Raw genomic sequence first — 24,658 nt, forward strand, 5'->3', positions numbered from 1 at the left:
TAAACTGTGCACATTGTGGCATAATTAATTTGAAGAGCTAGAATAGTTGCAGCCCCTATCTTGTCAAAATGAGCGTAATTGGATTACTCTTAACCCAATCTTCTCTCTTGTGACAGTCCCCACGCGTGTTTATTAGATGTTTGTGTTAATGACAGCTGGGCTATAAAACCCAGCCATCAACAGCTATCATCATCATAATCACTGTGCCACCCCTCTCTCTGTGAGGCAAAAAAACCCCTCTGCAGCGGCACTGTGAGACAGGCAAACAGTACAGAGCCAATTATTTATTTATTTATTTATTTATTTGCTTGCTTGCTTGCTTGCTTATGTCTACATTAAGCTGTACAGTCTAACTAACCAAGCATTAACCACTGACGCAACTGAAGCTGAGTGTGTAATGTAAATTGATTTTATTCATCTTAATCATCATTTTTTGCCTCAATAAGTAGGGTATGCCAACAAACATCACATTAAGCTGAAATGATTAATAAGATCAAGTCATTATCCAGAGAGGTTGTTGACAGATGTATGTTGTGCTATAGGCCTATACAAATGCAAAGACTATGCACAAAAATGAAGGCCAGAAATCCCAGTGAATTACATGCAAAAATATGTTACATTGTAAATCAGCCTGTCAGACCCAAACAAGTCATATGATTCAAATAAGCATGTCTTTTCTCAAACATGGTGCAGATGACATTTTGCCAGATTAATCAAGGGGAGGAGGAGATATTTATGTCTACAAAACAAATGGCATGCCGGCACATGTTGATTATTTATTTTACAAACCATGGCGTTTCAACAGCCACACGTGAAATAATGCCATCTAGTGCTGCTGTTTGTTGTGTCGTTAGGCTGAAGATGGAGATTGATTTGCGTTTTGCAAGGTTGGCTAACTTAATGGAAGCTTATTTTATTAGCTTACTAGGCTGTATGCGTTTGGGTGTGCAGGTTATTTGTTAAATTATCTGATATGCACCACTACACCGACCTACTTCTGTGCACCATTCACTGGCACAGGGACGGATTATGGGGCCCTGGGCCAGATAACAAGGAAGGGCCCCCCTCCATGGCATCGTGAGGTTCCAATAGATTTGGGGGGTTAGTGAAGATATTACAGAGCCTTTGAGATTGGGGGTTTGGGGGGTTGTCCCTCAAGAAAATGTGAAAATACAATAGTTTAAAGTGCAATTTCAACATAATATGAGAACACAAATACTGAATAAATGTTTGTTTTTTTTGTAGCTCTGAGCCTTGGGCTCTTGGGCCGTCACCGAGTAGGCCCATGTAGTAATACATCCTTGGCTGAGCGGATCAGGTTGAAGTGGGGTCCATTAACTTGGCAGCAAAGTAATTTGAGAACCCCCACTGTGACACTGTCATCAATGACATAGGAGTCAGGCCACTGTCACTGTGACGGTCTCTAGGCAACAGGGAACGCTGAACGGTGCTCAAGGCGTGCATCATGTCAGTTGGAATCCAGTCAGAGTTGGGTGAAGGATCATACGAGGCTGGGGCATGTCAGAAGTCAATTAGCTAACTTTGTAAAGGTTATTTTTTGGCACTGACTAGTGTTTTGGGACTGACTAGTGAAAGAAACATGTCGGGCTCCCTGGACGCCTGCAGAATTCGTCTCCTTTCGAGGGCCAATCAGAGCCAAATCGGTGTGGACAAGTTTGTGCACAAACAGCTCTGTCTGCCGTGCGAGAAGGGTCCCGAAGGAAGGTTCGAATTCGAAAGCGTCAAAGAAAAAGTTGCCCGTGGCTTCATAAAGTTCAACCCACATGCCCAGCCTCCAGCCGCGAACGCAGCCTTGGCACCGCTGCGAGACGAGGTGCTGCTGATTGACCCGTGTTCTGGGCAGCTAAGTCCTGGCGCAGACGTGGACCTCGGAAACAAGACGACAAGACCTCAATTTATGAACAGACCCTACGCCCCATCTGACTTGTGGGTTCCAACTGGCTCAAGAGACAGACCGCAGACGCCACCACGGACAGCAGCGGCTGTACAGTATGAGCCTGCGCCAGACAAACAGTGGAATTCAAGAGCTCTTTCTGACGCAGCAGTTCGGGCTGGGATAGGAGGTACATCTTCGGCTAATTGCTTTACGCGTTCGATATTAAGTAGGCCTAGGCTATATATGAAATGAAGCATGGTGTTTACAAACCGTTTTGAAGACTTCGAGGCCAATTATGTTAAAATTGTTTTGACACGAAGGTTGGACGAGTGCGCAAAGAGTGAAACCGGCTGACCCCAAAACTCCGTGCGCGTTGAAGTTCTTCAACTTCTTCCTAGAAAAAGATGGAGTCACTTCGGTAGGCTTAGACCTAGATTGTACTCTACATGTGTACTACTGCATTGAATATGAGTGTAATGTACCCACATCTTTTCAAATTCTAATAGGCCTACATTAGATTATAGTGTAGGCCAGAATAGTTTAAGCCTAGTTGATAATATGGCTGAAACAAAGGTCAAAAATTGGAGAGTTATGGTCCAGAGTACATTGTAATTAAAATGTAAAATAAAATGTGTAAGTGCATGTGTCTGACTGATGCAGTGTTGTTGAACAATTGTGCACCACAGACCAAATACTCCATCTCACCTGATGTGGTGGACCAGGCGGCTCGTAATCGCATCTACACCTCTGTGTCTCAAAGGTCAGCAATAGAGGGCTCTTGTAGCACCTCAACGAGCCTCTTTCACGGAACAGCAGCTCTCCACTGCAAATAGTAAATGAGTCACATGTTTTGTCCTGACCTGATTGGTGGAGCTACTGTAAATGATGTGTGACAGGGGCTATGAGGACGTTACTTGGGATACCAAGTTGCCCCGGCGACAGAGGCCCCCAGCAACCACGTTGGAGAAAAAGGCAGACGCTGTGGACCAACGTTTCACGCAGGGGAGATACCACACCAGGCCTGAGCTATGGCAGGTTAGTGAGTCGTCCGTCTTCCTTCTCCAATTTGGTCATTTTATTATATCCTGGCAAATCAGACTATAGCATGAAAGGAATAGCCTGGGGTCACACCATAGGCCAAGCTGAAGATGTACATTATATAACCTGAAGAATTCGCTCACCTGCCTTGACTCACATAAAGCCTATAAACTTAACTGCCATCCCATTCATAAATCGTAAATCGTCCAGCATTTGTTACAATTTCAACTCATCTGGGAAGGCTATCCACAGCAAGGAGGGGAGGAGTGTGTTTATGGGAATTGTTGACCATTCCTCCAAAAGTGTATGTCACCCACTGATGTTGTCAAAAAGGCCTGGCTCTCACTCTCCGCTCTAATTCATCCCAAGGGTTTTCTATTGTATTCTGGTTAGGACTCGGTGCAGGCCAATCAAGTTCATCTGTCATGCATTGTGCACTGGTGCTCAGCGATGTTGGGAGAGGAAGGAGCCTGCTCCAAACTGTTCCCAACTTCCCACAAGGTTGGGTGCATGGAATTGTCCAACATGTTTTGCTATCCTGGGGCACTCAAAGTTCCTTTCACTGGAAATAAGGGGACAAGCCCAACTCCTGAAAAACAACCCCACACCATAATTCCTCCTCCACAAAATTTCACACTCTGCACAATGCAGTGGGGGAATGCACTGTTCTCCTGGCAACCTCATCCATCAGATTTCAGGATGGAAAAGCACTGATTCATCACTCAAGAGAATGTGTCTCCACTGCTCTAGAGTCCAGTGGTTGCGTTCCTTACACCACTGCATTCTATGCCTGCATTGCACATTATGATGTATGGTTTGGATGCTCAGCCATGGAAACCCATTCCATTGAAGCTCTCTGCATACGTAACTTGGGTTTATCTGAAGGTCACATGAAGTTTGGAGCGCTGAGGTAATTGACTCTGCAGAAAGTCGACCACCTTTTTGAACTATCCGCATCCACTGACCTCTCTCCGTCAGTTTACGTAGTTTACCGCTTTGTGGCTGAGTTGCTGTTGTTCCCAAACTATTCCATTTCCTTATGATAAAGCCGACAGTTGAAGGTGGAATACTTAGGAACGAGGACATTTCATGACTGGATTTGCTGCACAAGTGGCATCCTATGACATTTCCACACTGGAGTTCACTGCGGTCCTGAGAGTGGCCCATTTTTTCACAAATGTTTATAAAATCCTTGTTTGCATAGATGCTTTATTTTATACACATTTGGTCTGGCCAAGGTGATTAGGACACCTGATTTAGCTCATTTGGATGGGTGAGCGAATACTTTTGGTAATGCACTGTATGTGGAACCAATGGTCTACCCTAGTAGCCCAGCAAAGCAGTGCCGTGGTCCCCATGCTAAGCCAGCTTTAATGACTCACTACACAAATAAGAGTGTTGAGATTCAACTACGGATTCTTGGCCCAGCCAATATTTATCCTCTATTGTGTGACCCTCTAACTTTATGCATGATACAATAGCATATTTGACTTGGATTATTTGATCATTTCCCAACCGTTTTACATTTCTTTTTAGGCTGTTGGGCCTCGGTGGAACCGACACCAAGTCCGATCCAGCAATGATGTGAGGAAACCGCTGTCATTGTGAGTTCTAAGTCCAGTTTCTTAGATAAAGTGATTTTTTTTAAAAAAAAAACATTTTTTTTCCTCAGCTTCTTTTCTGATAAGTATTCCCCAGTCATATTTGTAATACAATTCTGTTCAACAGCACCAGTCCGTGTCCAAAGTCTGGCCAGATCCCTTTGTACTGGTGAGTAAGTGTGACTGACCCATCTATCAAATTATTCACAGACAAGCCAGCCCTTTCTTTTCTCAACACCTTGCCATGAATTTTGTATTTTCAGGACAAAAACATACACAAAAGTGAACTAATAGCCTTGCAGTCTCCTCCAACATCTATACTGTAGATAATCTTCTGGATAATATGCAGTTGGTTTGAATAATGTTTTTAAATTATTTTCAGACATCTTAGTGTATGTGCGGATTTGGATGTGTTTTGTAGCTATCGTCATCGTTTCGCAAATCTAAGAGCTAGATATACCGTGTGATCTTCTCTCTTAGACTACTAATGCAGCCCTTTTCAAACAGGTATACTGTATGAATTTAACATTAGCAACATTTGGAATTCTAATTATGGTGTCATAAATGGTCTGTGGAATGTTTAACACAAAATTCAACAGAAGAATGTTTGAATAATATTCTGGAGGGACTGAAGGGAAACCTTTACTCCAATACCTTTACTCCCTGTGTGATTTGGATGTGCTACCACGCTCATGCAGGAATTGTGCACACATATCTTGCAATAAGCATATCCTCGGCCTAAAACATAAATAAAGCCCTCTTCTTGGCTCTGGGACTATAAGGGATCCTCTTGTCCTGTCATTTTGCCTCTAAATCTGTCATCTTCACTAACCCCACAATGTTTCTCAACATAGTAGGCAATTAAGAGCTGTGTTTGAACAGCAACAGACTGCAGTGGGTTTGGAAATTGACCTCCTTTTCAGCATCCCCTTGTATATGGGGAGCTTTTTCTCCCTATAAATCATGAATCAAGTGAAAAAGGAAGTTTTTCCTCACCCCTGTTGCCACCAGGGGCCTGAGCGCTCAAATTCAGTGTGACTATTTATCACTTATCCTGGACCCAATCACTGTGGACCTTATGCCTCTAAGAATCCTGGGCCCAACCTCTGGGGACCGTATGCCTCTACAATCTCTATTTATGTCTACTTCTTTTGTCCTCTTGCTATTCTTTCTTGTTTCCGTCTCTCTTTTCTACTTCTCTTTTTACCTTTATCTTCAACATTGATGTTTTTTTTCCCATTTGTTAAGCACTTTGAGCTGCATGCCTTGTATGATATGGTGCTATACAAATACAGTTATTATTATTATTATTATTATTATTATTATTATTATTATTATTATTATTATTATTATTATTATTATTATTATTATTTTTAAGCCCTTGATGCCACTGGGCATAAAGGTGCAAACAAAGAGCAATAAGCAGTGATGGGGCAATCTGGATTCAATAAGGGCGTTCGTGATGGCGTAATTTTGACGAAGTTGAAAATTTGCTAAGCAGCGAGCATGCTCAGTGTGTCCGCGTGAAGCATCATGGTTAGAATTTGCCGTTCAAGACGCAGTTGAAGGGAGTGACCTCTGCGCGGCAGTCGTGTCACATGGCGTTGAACCATCGCGGGAACAAAATTTTTGTCAAGCAACTCCGCAGTAGCAGAAACCTACTGCCGGGCAAGAAGACCTCCTCCATGATGTGAGGAATCTGCCGTGATTGGTGTTCATAGCTCATGTGGTTCATGTGTGTGTAGTTGAACGTGCTTCATTTTCTACATGCTGAAATGCATTTCATGCACAAATGCAGCATACTCAGATTGGTATCATCCATATGTATGGTCGCACAACCCACTTACAACAGTAAAAAAAAAAAAACAAACCACCCTGTCGTCAGATGCTCCATCTTCGCCACGTTAGGAGTGTATGCCGTAGGTTACAAAAGCAGTACTATTCCGCGGGCCGCCTGCTCGACGGTTAGAGTAGTGGTTGCGCTTCCATTCCATTCATGAGGTCCCCGGTTCGAAACTGCACCGAAACACAGGAAGTCTTTAGTTGCTGATGGTTAATGTGGAAACAGACCAGTTGCGAGAGACTTATATTGTCTTTTATGTATGAAAGTGCACGAAACAGAGTGGCCTTTGTGGTTGGCGCGCCATGGTAAAGCTACATATTGAACACCTGGGTTCAATCCTCGCAGCATGGGTTGGCGCTGTTAAGTACTTTTAAAACGGTCCTATCTGAATGACGACTTTGGTCCCAAAACACAAAATGAATAGCCTAAAGTGAGTACTAATTAACTGAATTATTACATGGAAGTGAAGCCAAATCATCACATAAGACTTGTTCCATGATTCACTGAGTGGTACTCTACCACAATACCACCCGATTTCTCTCCGAGACGCAGAGAGAGTCTCGCATTTCACAAGCATGTGCCGACGATGGTAAGCACGTCATGGAATTAGCGCAATGATTATTTAATTCCACGAGAGGGCGCCCTGGTACACCCGCTGTCAAAATAGGTAGATCCACCCACAGACCTATAGATCCACCTTCTTTGCCGCTGTTGAAATCTCGTCGTCCTGATGTGTCCAGCTTGGTTGCGACGCAGTTATCCCCTCCTTTTTATGACCAAGCAAATCACGTTTTGATCAAATCTTTTGCTGCGTGGTTGCAAACGACCCTATTAGTTGCAGCCCAGTGTCACATGTTCCGAATGGGCTGGTTTTACCTGTCCAATTCAACCAGGTGATTGGCTGGTTATGATTGGCTGGTTGTGATCACCTGGTTGTGATCACCTGCTTCACCTGTCTGTGTTCAACCGCTGCACCGGTTTGAAATGTTTTGCTCCAGCGCCCGTTTTGATTGGCGGAAACTTGTGATGGTTTGGAACATTTGGTGTATCTTGATCACGAGTCTGTTTGAATTGGACTGGTACAACCAGGTCATTTGGAATATGTGGCACTGGATTAGAATTATTGAATCCATGTTGGCCCATCACTGGGAATAAGCTACTGGACCAGTGTGTCCCGTTTGGGTTTTTAAACCGTGGGCTCTAATTAGGCCATCTGAATAGTAGGTTTACCTGTCTGGACTTGCAGCCGGTGGCTCCAGGGAGTTCAATGGACTTGATAACTGCGTGCTAAATTTAGACTTACTGCTGCACCCCATTGGTAATCTCCCATTCAATGAAACTTTCCTATCCCGTTTCAAAATAGTACCAAAAAAAGAGAAAAGAAACGTCCTTGATCTCTTTATTTATTCCCTTTCCATTTCCCTGGGTCTTTTCTATTTCTTTACTGTATGACAGCACAGTGATGTGACACCATCATTCTGAGTCAATTATCACAAGCAGATGGGGCCGACCCACCAGACACATACAGTACAGTACATCACAACACGTTCCACCGCATATGCAAATCACAGTAGACTTGCAAGTTCGGCGCAGACACTGATTTTATTCCTTTTTTTCTTTTTTTGTCAGTGTTGCTGTTACTTTATGCACCAGAGTTGTGCTTGTCCTGGTCAGTGTAGAAAAATCTGAACAAAGGGAACAGAGCATTTCTAGCTAGTCTCCTTTACACGTAGTATATGTACAAATATAGAAGCAAATCAGACTTAGTAACCTGAGACCATGTTAATAAAACCAACCCCTCAGCACATGGCCGATGGGAGTCCCAATGCTATAGGGCTCAGTCTGAGTAAACACAGCGGGCTTCAGCCAGGATTACCCGGGCCAAACCCCATGGGCTCCAGGGTAAGCCACCGCCACACACAACACAGCAGACGAGCCGGAATATCGTGAGCTCTTCCTGGGATAGTGTGACCTCGGTCGATTCCACACATCGTTCCGCAGAGTGGACATAGAGACGTTGCGAGTAGCCCTGGTCGTTGTTAGCTGTTGTGGCAGGAACGTCAACAAAGCTCTGAGGGGTGATGCATACTCGGGTCAGCTCCGTTTTTATCTTGATCAATTGCTGCAGAACTCACTGTCTGATTTATGGAACTGCTGCAGTAAACTTGGGTTTTCTGCTCTGTTTGCCTCGAATGTTCAAGGGATATAGGCGACTACTACTACTACGAATAAGAAGAAGAAGAAGAAGAAGAAGAAGAAGAAGAAGAAGAAGAAGAATGAGAAGAAAAAGGGATTTTGTCTATACTATCACTGCACTATTTACGATACTACTCTATCTATCTATCTATCTATCTATCTATCTATCTATCTATCTATCTATCTATCTATCTATCTATCATTTCAATTTTCAATGATGATTTGATACTAATATTAAGACGGACGCCCACATTGTATTCTGCAGTTGACACGTGTTGCAGCCAATACATTGAGAGGCTCTTTAGGGTTCTCAGACTGAGCAAGCTTGTTTGCCAGTCCAGGCCACAAGACCGGGCCACATTCCAAATCCATGCAAAAAATACTAAACTCAGTCATTATGGGGAGATTTGTCAGCATATTGATCCTTCCTGAATATTCGCTTTTTGCTGACAAGAGGATAATTAGGCGAGTTTGGCTAAGGACACACACAGACAGACAGACAGACAGACAGACAGACAGACACACACACACACACACACACACACACACACACACACACACACACACACACACACACACACACACACACACACACAGCCTGCTTAGGGGACGAAGTGGGGGTGGGGGGGGTTGTGTACAAACCATAGTCTGCAAATCCATGGACATGGATTGCATGCATGCACGCTTGCTTGCTTGTGGAGGAAGGGTTGTCAGAGCAGAGAGAGAGAGAGAGAGAGAGAGAGAGAGAAAGAGAGAGAGACAAGAGTAGGTGTAGGTCTAATGACAGTGATACAGTTTCATGGTCCACTGCACATCCTTTGGGCTACTCATCGCATATCACTTTAGAAGCAGATCAAGTCCAAGAGGCAGCCTGGAAGATGCAGGCCACGGCCACACAGCTATGGCCAGGGAAGCTTAAGTGCACAGTAACAAAAATGCAGTGTGAAGTCAACACTTAGAGAGTCAATTCAACATGTTCTAGATTGTATTTGATCCCATAGTGTTAACACTGCCTAACACTGCATAGTTGAGTTAACGCTGCCTTTTTACTCTGTGCTGTTATGAAACATATTGATAATTTGTTTGCTTGTTATAACTGAGGCTTGCAGCCGAAAAATTAGTAATACATTTACCTAGAGTTGATAAGCCAAAGCCAAAGAACGAAGTCAAAGACTGTGTAAACAAAAATCTATGTAACAGACATTGGCACAGAAGATTGAAATTGCATTTGACTCCAGACCCCAATGTGCACTTAAAATGAAACTACACACACTGATATACAGTAGAGAGCCTTTATTTTGGTATTTAACCACAGAGATAGTCTCCTTGCACAAATTGCAAATAACATGAATATACTGTACCTATCCAGGATGACACAATTCTTTGTCATCCTTTGTAGTGGGTGTAAGAAGACAGCATATTGCTGAAGGCGCTACCCAACAAGGAATATTGCTTCTAATTAGCCCAACTGATAATTCCATTGCCAATAATTAGAATGATTAATTACTATATTGTTTGTTAACTGAGGCAGTAAGTACAATACGTTGGCAATTGTGCCAGTGAAGCTCAATATTAGCTTGGAAGTGAAATCAATGACCAGTGACAAAATGAAAGATTAAAAGATTTGTCATGAAGAAGACTAAAAACTAATTCTACAGCACAGCACAGCACAGCACGAGTGGCTGAGTTATTCCCAGGGTTTTACCAAAGAGTTTAGTCTCTGTTGAACACCTGCACAGCTGCCACTGGCTGTGTCTTAATTTGACTTCTCTATAACACTAATTTAAAAAAACGCTTTAGTAGTTTGAAGTCTTTGAGCAGATGTGATAACAATAGCATTGCATTAGTTCCCATAACAGACTGCAGTGATGCTACATGAGACATGTGGTGTGCTTATAACATTTGTCAAGAGTGCCACCTAGTGGTATGTATACAAAATACAAACACTGTAGTTGTTTTTGTCCAATTTATTTACTGCTGTTGTCCACCCCTGCAGTCCTCAATAAAAGTGTACAGTCTCACAACACATAAATGTTTGATATCAGCTCTGAACATTTGGCACCAAAATTGCAAGTGCATTTTGGCAGTGTGGCCTAGGCGTCTGATCCCGGTGTGTGTGTGTGTGTGTGTGTGTGTGTGTGTGTGTGTGTGTGTGTGTGTGTGTGTGTGTGTGTGTGTGTGTGTGTGTGTGTGTGTGTGTGTGTGTGTGTGTGTGTGTGTGTGCGCGTGCATGCGTGTGTGCGTATGTGTGTGTGCCTGTGCGTGTGTGTGTTTGTGTGTGTGTGTGCCTATGCGTGTGCGTGTGTGTGTGTTTGTGCACATGCGTGCTTGCGTGCGTGCTTGTGTGTGCCTGTGTGTGTATCTCTGTGTATGTGTGCCTATGCGTGTGCGTGTGTGTGTTTGTGTTTGTGCATGCATGCTTGCGTGCTTGCGTGCTTGTGTGTGCCTGTGTGTGTATCTCTGTGTATGTGTGTGGTGTCTACATCTGTAGTGGTACAATTGGATCAAAGAACATGGACAACATAGACATTGGTGGGAAGGACTTCTCACCGTTGACCATGCTGCGCACTACTATCCCCGCATACACTCCCACTTCACAGTAAGTCAGCTCTGCTGCGGATAAACCTGAATGTTGGTCAAGCTCCAGGGTGTAATTTTAGTTCCTTGTTTATGCTGACCACTGACACGTTTGATCTTTTCATGAATATTTAGTTTTGAAGCCAAAGATGTCTATGAGACTGGTAATTTGAAAATTGGAAATCGGAGATGGAGAGTTTAGAAATTGATTGGTAGTTTAATGAGGTAAAAGATCACATTTGTAAATGGGCAGCATCATCCTGGAAATGAACTAGTTTTTCTAATCTTTTAATGAAGAACAAATGCATTGACAGATGAACTGATGAACACCATCTGTTTGTCACAGCTTATAACATCATGTATTTGGTTATGAGCAACATACGGAAAACATATTGACAAACTTTATGGATTTGGTGCATGCTATATATGGTGCATGACATGTACAGGTATGCAGTACTACATGTATATATGTGAGTGTTATGACATCACGAATATGACCCTAAATGAATGTGGCTTTTTCCTTATTCATGTTTTCACTGTGCTGTGTACGGTAGAGTGTTTTTCCTTACACTTCAACATGGAAAAGTGTATATTTCATGTACTATTCAACAGTATATAAGGATGACATATATTGTGATATCAGGATGTATTTGTGTTTTGATGTAGGTCTACTATATGTACACAGTAAAAACGGCAGTGTTAATGCAAAACTAACAGAGTCAATTTAACACCTCCTAGAGTTTATTTGGTCCCTGAATACTCTCTAAGTGTTGAATTAACACTGCATTTTTTACTGTGTATGTATACTTTCATTGCGCTTCATCCTTATCTTTGGTGTGTGTGTGTGTGTGTGTGTGTGTGTGTGTGTGTGTGTGTGTGTGTGTGTGTGTGTGTGTGTGTGTGTGTGTGTGCGTGCGCACGCTCATGTGTGTTCTCCAGTCGCCCCACCATCCCGGGCTACACTGGCAAAGGCCACTTTGACATCCCCAGGGCATCTAGCTCAACGCTGCCCGCTCTGCCTCGCACTGCTCCGGTACCAGGGTAAGTAGCCCAGCATCCACAGTCTCCCACAACCCCTGATTAGCAAAACCTGGGTACCAGGGTACCGGTACCAGGGTAGCCATTTACCATAGTCTCCCACCACCACTGATTAGCAAACATGGCCCCAGGACCTAGAAATCCACTGCCACACAACTATATTTTGCTCAGCCAAATTCGGTCAAACAAATCTCCACACACCTCTTACTACCTATACCAGTGATTCCTCCCAAACTGTGAGCCGAGGCCGACTATTGGGCCTTGAAGGTATTCAAAGTTAGCCATCCTACTTACTTCCGCCAAGAGACTATTTTAGCCTGGGGGCTGTTTTCTGGGGAGCGATTTCAGCGGCAGGGTCTTGCCGGCCAATTCTCCCCAGAAAACAGCCAATAAACGAATAAGCGTGGGGACGAAAGGGAGAGGACGCTCGTGACGATGACGTAAACGTCTGCACCAGAGCCATTGGTCTGCGCTATGTTGTTGTTGAGTAACTGTCGACGATTGGGTGAGAGCTGTTCAATCATTTCAAACCATAACTGAGTGCAAACTTCCTGCTTCCTGCAATCGCGTCAGATCACACAACCCCCAGACCATGAATACGAAATGAAATGGTAGTATTATGGGATGGTCAGGACCAGGCTAATTCAAAGTGGGCCTTTAAATCTTTTTCTAAAAAACATTTGTGAGCATTTCAAATGGGCCCCCCAAGTTGGGAAATGTTGGCAACCCCTGACCTAACCCTATACCTATACCTATTGGAACCTTCCCCACCCGTCAGTCCTGAAATCGTGATGCATAATAATATACATATATAATACATGTAAGTATAATTGTTTCAGCCTATGAGTACGTGGGCACATCAATGCAACATCATACCTAAAGATGTATTCTTCATGGCAGTTGCATGTACTGTCAAAGATTGACAGCGGGGTAATCCCTTATCGACCCTCTGTGGTACAATAGTGGTATGTCGATGGGAGCGAGGTGAGGATCTGGCCACAGTCACCAGCTGTGATTGGCACAACCTGCCCTCAGGACAGAAGCTAGAAATCCACTACCACGTTGAATTAAACTGTATATGTGTTCCAGCCAATTAGTAAATCAGCACATCAACACAACACTGCAGCCAAATATGGTAGGCACTAGGCAGACTAAGATACTTCATGGTAGTTGTTGCATGGTTGCACAGTAGTGGCATGTCTGTGCACAGTGGATTTTGCAAGTATGAATTTAAAGACTCAAAGAGTTGAATTTAACACTTATAACGTTGGTTCTACTCTGCAAGTGTTGTATTAACTCTGCAAAACCTACTGTGTGTTTATGGAAGCGAAGTGGGGGATCAGTTCCAGACTGCTTGTCCTCGTGGCCAGGGGGGAAAGCAGCTAATCCCCCTTTATGCAGACGTGCTGCAATGCTTTCTGTTCAAGGATATGGCTCATTATATTGAGGCCTATCATATATGCAGGGTCGGATTAGAAATCCCAGGCTAGATAGGGCTGTGGCCTAGGAGCACCTCCATAATATCAACAATGGTGACACAATGTGGTCTTGATTTCTTTTTTTAAAGTTTTAAATATTGTTAATATTCCTATCCACAGTTGGCAGACACAGTGTGTTATCCTTCATTTTCACACGTTGTGTAGCCAGCACCTTAGTTCAACCCCAGATATCTGCCATCTTTGCTTGCCACAGCCAGTTTAATAGCTACCACCACACCAATTCCCCCACATGTACTGTAAGAACCTGGAGAGTTGGAATATTGGATTGTGTAGTGGGCTAGTCTTGAATTCAGGTATACCATCACTGAAGGCTGCCCTCACCACCACATTATTGAGCAGGGAATGGTTTTGTGCCTGAGGCACAGTCATTGATTCAGTTGAAAATGGTAGCCAAAAAGCACCAGCCAACTGGGGATGGATGCTGTGGTACAGTGCATTAATGCACCGTACCATGAGTGGGTTTGCCTATGGGGACCCAGGTTCGAGTCTGGCCTAGTCTTGCCATCTCCCAACCCTACCCCTTCTCTCTCCTATAAACACCGGCCAACAATAAGTAAGGTGACCAGATGGGACCTGCACTTTGGCTGCTGAAATGTAGTCTTGCAGCTCAGGTTAGTCATCACTGCAACACTGCCCTTACCCCCCCACCTCCACCCCCATATTGGGAACAGCAGGTTAGAGTGCTTCTGTACGCTCCCCTTCCCACCTCATAATGGAGCAGGGGAGGGTTGCTTGCCTGAGGCACAGCCATTGATCCGACTGAAAATCTTTGCCAAAAACACCGGTCAACTGTAAGATGACCAGATGGGAGCTGCACTGTGTTCCATATTTGGTCGCGCCGCCTCATGGTTGGGCTCCTGCAATGTGACACCGTGAAGAGAGACTGTGACACCATGACAGTTGTTAGTCTCACGCTCATTAAAATGTGTTAAAGTGTGAAAATCGGCTAATAAGCTGGTGCCGCTGCTGTGGGTGTGCTGTGTGCGCTGAATATCACCGGGGTGTTCTTGTTCTCTCCGTGCTGGTACATTTTAGTCATGTTGACAGCTCACTGGCAGTTTATCAGCTTCTCAGGAGTCTGGGACAAATCTGCAGAGTTGAACCATTTCTCATGCCAGCACATACGTATGTATCTAGCTCAGGCCTATTGCACCTCCTGTGGAATATCACTATTTATTCTGTTATTTTAACAGAGTTATTCTTTTCATTTTATCATTTCTTTTTTGCAATTGAAGTTTGTGACTATGAAAGTGTATTGGACAATCGTATAGTCGTTAGAGGTTGGAATCCTAAATCCCAATCCTATTCAAGTTGGTTGGTAGGTCAATTGTTTTGTGGATTCACTTGGTTCTACTTTTTTCACCTGAAGTAATTTGTGGCTGAATAGCTGAATCACATAGTGAGTGCATTGGGCATACAGTTTGAGTTTATTTTTCATGGACACTGAGGAATAGGGTTTAGTTAAGGAGCCCACAGCCAAAGTCATGCATCATTATATTGCTGGTAGGTCTGATTCTTGTATTCAGTGCAGCATAGCCACTGCAGTGTCACAGAGTCCATAGCTGTTTCGAACTGTATTCATTTTGTGCACCTAATTCACTCACTGATTTTCTTTACTTTAAGACCTTGTATTGGCATTTGGAGATTCGAGCCACTGTATGGAGTCTCCAGCACATCCATAAGACTAGCCTCAGGGTTCAAGTCAGGACTCGGTGGTTTTCATGGTTTTTTGGGCATGGTTCACTATGACTATGGTGGTTTGACTATGCCTACCCTTACGAAAATTAACCATGGTTTTACCACGGTTTGTAGTTATTCATTAAATTAAACTTAGTCAATGTTTTTTTTTGTATTAGTGACAGTCCTTGGAGCAATGTGGGAGTTAGGTGCCTTGATTAAGGGCACTTCAGCCATGGATGGAGGTGTAGGGAGAGGTAAGGGTGTAATTCGAAGCTGCAAATCTTTAGTCCAACTCCCTAACCATTACCATTCGAAGCTGCAAATCTTTAGTCCAACTCCCTAACCATTACCATTCGAAGCTGCAAATCTTTAGTCCAACTCCCTAACCATTACCATTCGAAGCTGCAAATCTTTAGTCCAACTCCCTAACCATTACCATTCGAAGCTGCAAATCTTTAGTCCAACTCCCTAACCATTACACCACGGCTACCCGCAAGTGTACAGAACCATGCTAAAAAGAAAACATGAATAACCATGAATAACCATGATCCATGGTTAGTTTTCATAGTAAAATGATGGTTAAACCATAGTCAGGAACCACGATTTTCATGGTAGAACCATGGTTGCTACATAAAAACCATGGTCGATTTTCATAACTCCCAAACCAGCCTTTCATAACATTCGCTCAGTGATATCGGTCATTGTCGACTTGATGTATATGCCATGACTGCAGAGAGGAAATAAAAATCCATTCATCATTAAAGGGACATTGTGCAGGAAATGGTCAAAAAAGGTACTGCAACTATGCTGCTCATTGAAACTGGGCTGTCTATTACCAAATTTGATCTTTACATGGAAGTGTACTAAGTAATAAACACATATTTTCTAGTATGGCAAGTACAGTCATTTTTGCAGCTAAAAATGCCTTTTTTTTATTCAAATTCAAAATGGCGGACCATGGAGAAGATCCCCCTTTTCATGTATGAAAAATACAATTTTTCCAGTCATAATGAATACTTAGAATTTGATGCTGGTGGTAAGTATTCATGAAAAAGGTAACATTAGTGAATGGGCAGCATGAATTCTGGAAATAAACAACTAAAAATCTCACACAGTGTCCCTTTAAGAACAATCAGCAGACCTCAGTTTAGCACTAGCTGACTTGTTGATTGGTCATTCCTGCTGCAGCCCCAAGACAAATGCTCTTAATAATTTGCTTTAATCCAACTGGTTGCTTGGTTTGTCCTGGGGAGGGATTCTGCACTGTGTGTCAAAAAATGCCTCTCTGCATTGGTGAGGTCTTGGCTTCAAGCTATCACAAATTAAATTGATACCATGACAGTCAGATCTTGACTTCAAGACAGTAAAAAGCCTATCCCATTTTTGATACAACCATATTCTAAACCCAATATAGCTAAATTCTAAAGACTAGGGGACCCAAATCAGACAGCTTGATAGGCTAAAAGTGAATTGACTGTTGTACAGTAGGGTACAAGCAGGGGAGATACGTGTACATGACAGAGGTTTTACTCTCTGAACCTGGGGATGACAGATCTGCCAATAACCACCCTGTGTAGGCCTGGGCGATATGGAAAAAAACGATATCACGATATGGATTACTTAATATCACGATAACGATATATATCACGATATAGCACAATTACATACATTTTGAGTTATTCTCTTGATTTGCTCTTTATTTTTTCATGTTGCAAAACAACCTTTCTTTAAAAAGGGTCTTTTTATTGCTATTTCTACAGTTACATGAACTTATAGTGTGTATTGTGACAACATGAAATGTAATTAGATGATATTCAATTGTATACAACTAATAAAATTACTATCACGATATAAACGATATAGGAGAAAGGTCACGATATACACTTTTTATATATATATATATATATATATATTTAGGGTCTTTTATGCCTTTATTTGACAGGACAGTGGAAGATGGTGACAGGAAGCGAATGGGACAGAGAGACAGGGGAGGATTGGGAAATGACCCCAGCCGGACTCGAACCGGGGTCCCCGTGGGTGGGCATGCAAGCCCAAATGTGGGGGGCTTAGCGCGCTGCGCCACAGCGCCCCCACGATATACACTTTTATATCACGATAACGATATATATTGTCATATTGCCCAGCCCTAACCCTGTGTATGTCAGCCAAGATGGTATGGCAAACTTATCTCCCAATATTACCCAATATCATTGGACACTGTGTTTGACTGCCAGAAGAAAAAAAAGATTTCTGACAGATTTCTGGCACAGACACAAAAAAAACACAAGTCACAAACTTTGTCACATTGAGGCTTACTCACAAACAGCGTGGTGCCCAACCTTTCATAATCCGCTACAATGCTGGAAATGAGATATATGGGGTCTAATATGTCGAGGCTGCTATGCGAGATGGGGCTGATGTGTTGTAATGCGAGAGCAGGCCATTAATAGTACTCTCCCGTTGGGTCTTGGTTTTGCTAGGTCAGCCAGGCCCAGGCCCATACAACATCCATCTTCCTACCGACTTTATCAGGTCTCACAAATCTTGGGAAAAGGCTTTCTGAGGACGCCCTGCCTGCATCATTTATCTGATAACCCAGAAACTGTCTTTTCGGCCTTGCAAACACAATTTTTATTTTAATGACGATGCTGCAGATTTTTGTCGCACTCGCTGCATCCTTTTTTTCTCTCTACCATGGGCGTGAATAGAGATAATTAAATACAGTATATGGACAATGACGATAGAGTGGAATTATTATTGTCCGAAACAGATGTTGCTAAATATTCATATTATATTCTGTTTGGCCCTACCGTGACGGTAACGGTGGGGCACTCATCTGCTACGCGGCTGACCAGGGTTCGATTTCGACCCGGGTCCTTCGCCGACCCTTCCCCGTCTCTGTCTCTCCCCACTCGGTTCCTGTCACCGTCACTTTCCTATCGAATAAAGGGGAAACCACCATCACCAACCCCCACCATCAAACCATTATATTCTGTTTGACTGATGGAAGCAATCACTCATTAATAAGATCCTCCACTTGACTGATTATATGGAGAACCAACATAATCAGATAGCAAAGTAAGTGGCCAGAGGTGGAGGCACCTTATTTTGAAAAGAGAAAAGTCTGCTATGTATTCCATCTATCATACATAAATATAAAGACAAAAATGGCTGATTTGACCCAAAAAGTGTTGTATTCTCATGTCTCTTGTCTGTGGGTGGTTGGAAGGCATGCATGGAAGGGATTTTCACTGTGTTCAAGTTTTGTACAGTTCAGTTAGGTTGTTGCAATGGGCACTTTTTGTCAGCAGGTGGCAGTAATGCTGCACACTGTCACTCGATCAGAAAAAAGAAACAATAGGAAGCTCCTCACTGGCACACATCATTCTGTCATAACAACTTGCACATCTATATGTTTGTATTTCCTTAACTTGAAGCACTCGTTAAGTGCTAGTGGCTAGTTGTGTTTAGCATGTTGATGTGTGGTAATGCCTTCTGCCTGGTGTAGGCTACAGTAGATGCCCTGTAACACAGTGCTGATGTACATCCTGTGGGTTTACATGGAGTTCTGTGGCCTGTGGGTGTTAGAGGGTCAGAGGCCCAAAGAGCAAGACTTGCGAGCATGCATGTACTATAGGCCTAGTGTGTGTGTGTGTGTGTGTGAGGGTTGTCTGTCTGTTTGTCTATATCTTGTATAGTCCTATAAAGATCAGATCAAACTTGCTTGACTTAACCGCTTACAGCTACATTTGTCTCCTTTTTAAAAAGTTGATCCATCTCGCACTAAACATGAAAGATCTTAAAAAGCAAACAACCCATCCCTTCTTGTCACAGACAGTGAGATACTATGTGCATGTGGGGGAAAAAAGAAGAGGAAGAGACTGACTACCGGTAAATTAGAGTCAAAGGAGGAGTGCAGGCTTCGAACAAGGCTGGCTAAGGCAGCATAGCCTCTTAGTGCAGATGGGGTCGCCGACGCGCCTATTCACCATCTGCTGAAAATGCTTAACTAGGCTACATCATAACAATATTGTTATGCCATTACAGAGCGCCTTAAGTAACAGATAGAGACAGCCAATACAATTTTGGTGACAGTAAGGTTATAACATAGGCTCTGCGCTAAGAAGTTAAGACTTTTATTTCCAACCTGTTTCTTAGTAGGTCCCACAAAGGGAAGCTACTAGCCCAGTAAGCTAGACCAAACCCAACAGGCAGAATATGTTTTCTGCCTGGGGTTTGGTCTAGCCTCGCACCATAGGGGACAATCGTATCTGGGCCATGGCATTGGCCTGGCTCTGTCCTCTGTCTTGCTTTGAATGTATGCAGCAAGGCAGTGGGATGGGTTTAGCATGTTAACTTTGGCTATGGTGCACCCTTAAACTATTGATTTCATGTTATGGTCTGGCTTGCCAGGCTATGAAGCTACTGCTACTGTGTGTGTGCATAGTTAAAGTCAATTTAGCAGTGCTAGTTCAACACTAAGAGAATAGAATCAATGGGCCTACATTCTATAGGGGAGTGTGAATTTCGACTCTACTTCAGAGAGTTGATTAAGACTATGCATAGGCTTAGTGATAGAGTGTTTTAGAGTTAGAGCGATGGGCCTTGAATCAATTTGTTCAAGTTCAAGTTCAAGTTCAAGTTTATTTAGCCATATCAACAGTATAAAATACAGTTGTTAGGAATGTTATTTGGTGTGCTCACACACAACACAACAAAAGACACAAAACAATGGGGGGGGATTTGGTCCTCGGTGGTGGGGCAAGTTACCAGAGGCCACAAGACTAGGGTCATTTCTCTCCACCTCTAAGAAGCTAGCAAAGACTATAATATTCAGTGTTCTAAATTAACTTTTTTCATCAGCAGCCAAAGTGGCTAGTAGATCCTAATTTTACTACCAAAACACACACTTGTCAACATGCCGAGTAAGTTGTTATTTTCTACCAGACCAGCCAAACTGCAATTTCACCAGCATTTTGCCGTTTGGCTGGTGTTAATTAAGAGCCCTGATTATATTCCCTTCCATGACTGTTTTATGCACTAACCCCCTGCTGCACTATATTCCTATGCATTAAACCAGTGGTTCTTCACTGGAATAGTCTTGGGACCATTTTCCTTGGGGATTAATGTTGTGACCCAATTGTTTTTTTGTTTTTTTGTTTGTTTTCAACACTATCAGAAACTGGTCAATTTATCCTTATAATCAAAAATATACAAGCATAGCATACGATATGTTTTGCATCCACATTTCTATTTTATGCTGACATGCAACATGTCTATAGTATCAACTAGTGGAAAGGAGTATTATAACAATGTTTCACCCTCTCTTCGACATGACAGTCATTTATTCATTACAGCATCTTGTCTCATCTTGGCCTGTATACTCAGTACTCCTGCACCTATTGTTTGCGAGGATTATGTGCTCAATTGTAAATTACTCTGGATAAAAGCGTCTGCGAAATGTTGAATTAACATGGCGAACTGTGCTGCGTAGCAGAGTTCTATAGAGGAGTGTTCATTTCAGCGTAGCCTCTTACTGCCGATGGGGTCGCCAGCGGGCCTATTCACTATTTGCTGAAAATTCTCAACTACATCATAGCAACATTGCTATGACATTACCGAGAGCCTTAAGTAAGAGATTAAGACATAGCCATTACAATTTTGGTGACGGCAAGGTTACAAGATGGGCTCTGCGCTAAGGGGTTAATAGAGAGTTGATAGATTGCATTTATAATGGCAGAGAAGGGGTCTCTATATAGGAGTGTGATGTAACCAGCATAAGAATGGCATGGCATGTCATGAACATTAATAACACATTATGGATGTTTGTTACATGTCATTTGTTACACATTATTGATGTTTGTTACATGACACTTGCCATGACATGTTCAGTTTTTGGAATGTCATGACACCTACGCGATGTCCACCTGACTGTCCAAAAACCTAATGACACATTATTTGTTTGCCGATGACATATCGCCCTTCAAAGAAAACGTTGCCAAATGCACTGTGTTTGGAAATATTCACTGTAGCACTTCCGTTGCAGGGGTCTACATAGGGGTGTCATGTAACTGTGATATTCATGTTCCTGGCATTCATGACACATTACCAATGATACAGAATAGAGTGCAGGCCGGTGCACATTACTTATGTTTACGACTCCTAAGCAATGTCAACGTGGCTTTCCAAAAACCAAGTAACACCTTATTATTATTACTTCACTGACTCCAAAATTGTAATGGTTATGTCTTAATTCGTTACTTGAGGCTCTCGGTAATGTCATAGCAATGTTGTTATGATGTACTAGTTGACTATTTTCATCAAATAGTGAACAGGCCCGCTGGCGACCCCATCTGCAGTAAGAGGCTACGTGTTGCCAAATGCGCTGTGTAGCAGTGTTTTTTGGAGCAAGCAGGCGCAGCCATCCCCCCGCCCGACGGCCCCCATCCAGGCCATGAGCTGCTGCTCCCTGTCGTCGCGGTAACCAACGGTGGTTTTGCAGCAGCCACCTCCATTTCCCTGGGATTCAGTAGCCCTCGAAAATCTGTTTCCTCTGCCGACAAGACAAGGCTCAACCCCCCTCCTGGCCCTCCCTTGCTCTTGGTACTCTAACGGAAAAATGACAAGAGCCCCTTTACATGTAGGGTATAGCCAGACAGGTTTAGAGTTTGCAGAAGGGTTGGAAATAGTACGGAGAATGGCTTGTTTGTTCTTCTTGTTGATGTTTTTGTTGTTCTTCTTTCAATGCCACATCCGTAATTCACTAAAATAAGTCCTGTGTTTGTTGTAATGATATTTTTTTCATTTTGTATAATATGTGGTTATGCCATAATATACGTATTTATCTATCGGTCAATGTAGTCAGTGTAAAATAATTCAATTATTTTCAGCTTTGTGATGCAATTTCAGTATAATGACCTAGACCATTTTAAGAGATTGCATCACATAATAAGGACCCCCTATTTTGATATATTCTGTTTGTATACTATATGCATTGACGTTAAGCTATTGTTGGAGTGAATTGGATAAATTGAATGAAATTGAATTGAAAGAAACTGAATTGAATATGGCTGCTGTCTGTCTGATGGATGCAGGTCTGAGGCAGGTCTGTGTGTGTGTGTGTGTGTGTGTGTGTGTGTGTGTGTGTGTGTGTGTGTGTGTGTGTGTGTGTGTGTGTGTGTGTGTGTTTGAGTGTGTGTGTGTGTGTGTGCGTGCGTGCGTGTTTGAGTGCGTGCGTGCATGCATGCGTGCGTGCATGTCCATCTCGGCAGGTCTCAGCAGGTGTTGCATGCGTGCGTGGCGTGTTTGTGTGTTATGAAGTCAAAATCCCAAAATATATTTGTGAATATGTGTGTGAATATATGTGTGAATGCATGCGTGTGTGTGTGTATGTGTGTATGTGTGGGTGTGTGTGTGTGTGTGTGTGTGTGTGTGTGTGTGTGTGTGACTGTGTGTGTGTGTGTGTGTGTGTGTGTGTGTGTGTGTGTGTGTGTGTGTGTGTGTGTGTGTGTGTGTGTGTGTGTGTGTGTGTGTGTGTGTGTGTGTGTGTGTGTGTGTGTGTCTTTTCCAGGGCCAGAGGTTGGAGAGAGCGGGGCAGCCCCTCAGCGTTCGGCCACCCAGGTCCCCTCTCCAGGCAGGTGACCACCGTGCCCCCGCAGAACCCTTTCCTCCACCCACCACCCCCTGTACTGCCCATCACCGCTTACTGAGACACACACACGCACGCAGTCACCCAGGCACCCATACAGGCATGCACGCTGGCATGCAGAAACACATGGCACACGCACACACACACACACACACACACACACACACACACACACAGACTGGCAAACAGGCACACACACACAGACACACAGACACACAGACACACACACACACACACACACACACACACACACACACACACACACACACACACACACACACACACACACACACTGCACAGTGGTGTAATAAAAAAAAGTGAAAAGTGGGAACTGTGAGGGTCTTTTTACGAAATCCAATCTGTGTTTGTGAATAGATCTGTAATGATGTGATGTCAGCGGCTGATTCTCTGAGAATTCGGAATAATGAGGTGATTCATTAGCATAATTTCTTCCTTGATTTAGATGAGTGACTCTGTGAATGTGGAAGGAGCGAGCGAGCATAGTCTATCATTGTCTACTGTGTGTGTGTGTGTGTGTGTGTGTGTGTGTGTGTGTGTGTGTGTGTGTGTGTGTGTGTGTGTGTGTGTGTGTGTGTGTGTGTGTGTGTGTGTGTGTGTGTGTGTGTGTGTGTAAAAGTTGAAGTTTTCTTTTGTTTGGAGTTGAGAGAGTAGTTAGTGTGTTTGAAAAGCTCTTTTTTTTCTCCTGCCAAATGTATTTTGCCAGTGTTTCCGTTGAGTGCCTTTTTATTTATTACAATACCATCAATGAATGTTTTCAAAAACATTGCCCCGTTGTTTGTGGAAAGAAAATGAAATGTGAGTATGGAACGATTTCACAAATCAACAATTGTTATCCCGGTCTATAGTCCAGTTTCAAATGACTCTTCAGATGAAAGTACCATATTAGGCAGTGCCATATTAGTGCCATATTAGGCAAATTCAGAGGCACACCATTTCCCAGTTGTCCAGCCATACGTGACTCTGTGTATCTGTCCATTTGCACAATAACTTTTAAACAGGTGGACAGGTTTGCACCAAATCTTGTGTTGAAGTCCTTTGAGAACATTTTTTTTATTCTTTTCAGTAACCTACCCTCAATTAAAAGTCAAAATCTCACCCAGAGTTACGAGACCATTTTCCTGTAGCAGTGCAGCCCCTGCGACACATATATCTCCAAGGGGACACTGCAGAAATTCTATATTGTTACTGATTTGGGTATGGTAAAACCCTTTAGTATATACGTCAGTGGGTAAACCTCCCAATGAAAGTCTTGTTTTCAGAGTAAAACAAAGCTGTAAGTGCTTTTCTATTTGGAAGTTTACCACTAACTGTTAGATATCTGACACAGTCAATAAATCACAGTTGGAAAATCCCTGTTTTGGTGCATTTGGAAAACGAAACCAAATCCAAAACTGTCAAATTCCCATAAAAGGTGCACTGTGTAACATTTTTAGTAGTTTATTTCCAGAGTTTATGCTGCCCATTCACAAATGTTACCTTTTCACAGATACTTGCCACCACCATTTAAGTCTTCGTGTTCATTATTATTGGAAAAATTGCACTTTTCATACATGAAAAGAAGGATATTCTCCACATGTCCTCCATTTTGAATGATCAGAAATAGACATTTTTAGCTGCAAT

The 24,658-nt window shown here is 43.0% G+C and overlaps 1 protein-coding gene across 1 annotated transcript; it reads left to right on the forward strand.

The window, feature by feature from the left end:
* The first annotated feature begins 1,457 nt into the window (after positions 1-1,457).
* Positions 1,458-23,210, forward strand: LOC134441762 (protein SPMIP7). Its single transcript, XM_063192159.1, has 9 exons — positions 1,458-2,084; positions 2,218-2,315; positions 2,584-2,657; positions 2,794-2,932; positions 4,472-4,539; positions 4,664-4,705; positions 11,067-11,174; positions 12,092-12,193; positions 22,940-23,210. The coding sequence occupies exons 1-9, from the start codon at positions 1,601-1,603 to the stop codon at positions 23,076-23,078; spliced, it is 1,254 nt and encodes a 417-aa protein (XP_063048229.1). The 5' UTR covers positions 1,458-1,600; the 3' UTR covers positions 23,079-23,210.
* The last annotated feature ends 1,448 nt before the right edge of the window (positions 23,211-24,658 follow it).

This window comes from Engraulis encrasicolus, chromosome 24, assembly GCF_034702125.1.
Source record: "Engraulis encrasicolus isolate BLACKSEA-1 chromosome 24, IST_EnEncr_1.0, whole genome shotgun sequence".
NCBI classification, from domain to species: Eukaryota; Metazoa; Chordata; class Actinopteri; order Clupeiformes; family Engraulidae; genus Engraulis; species Engraulis encrasicolus.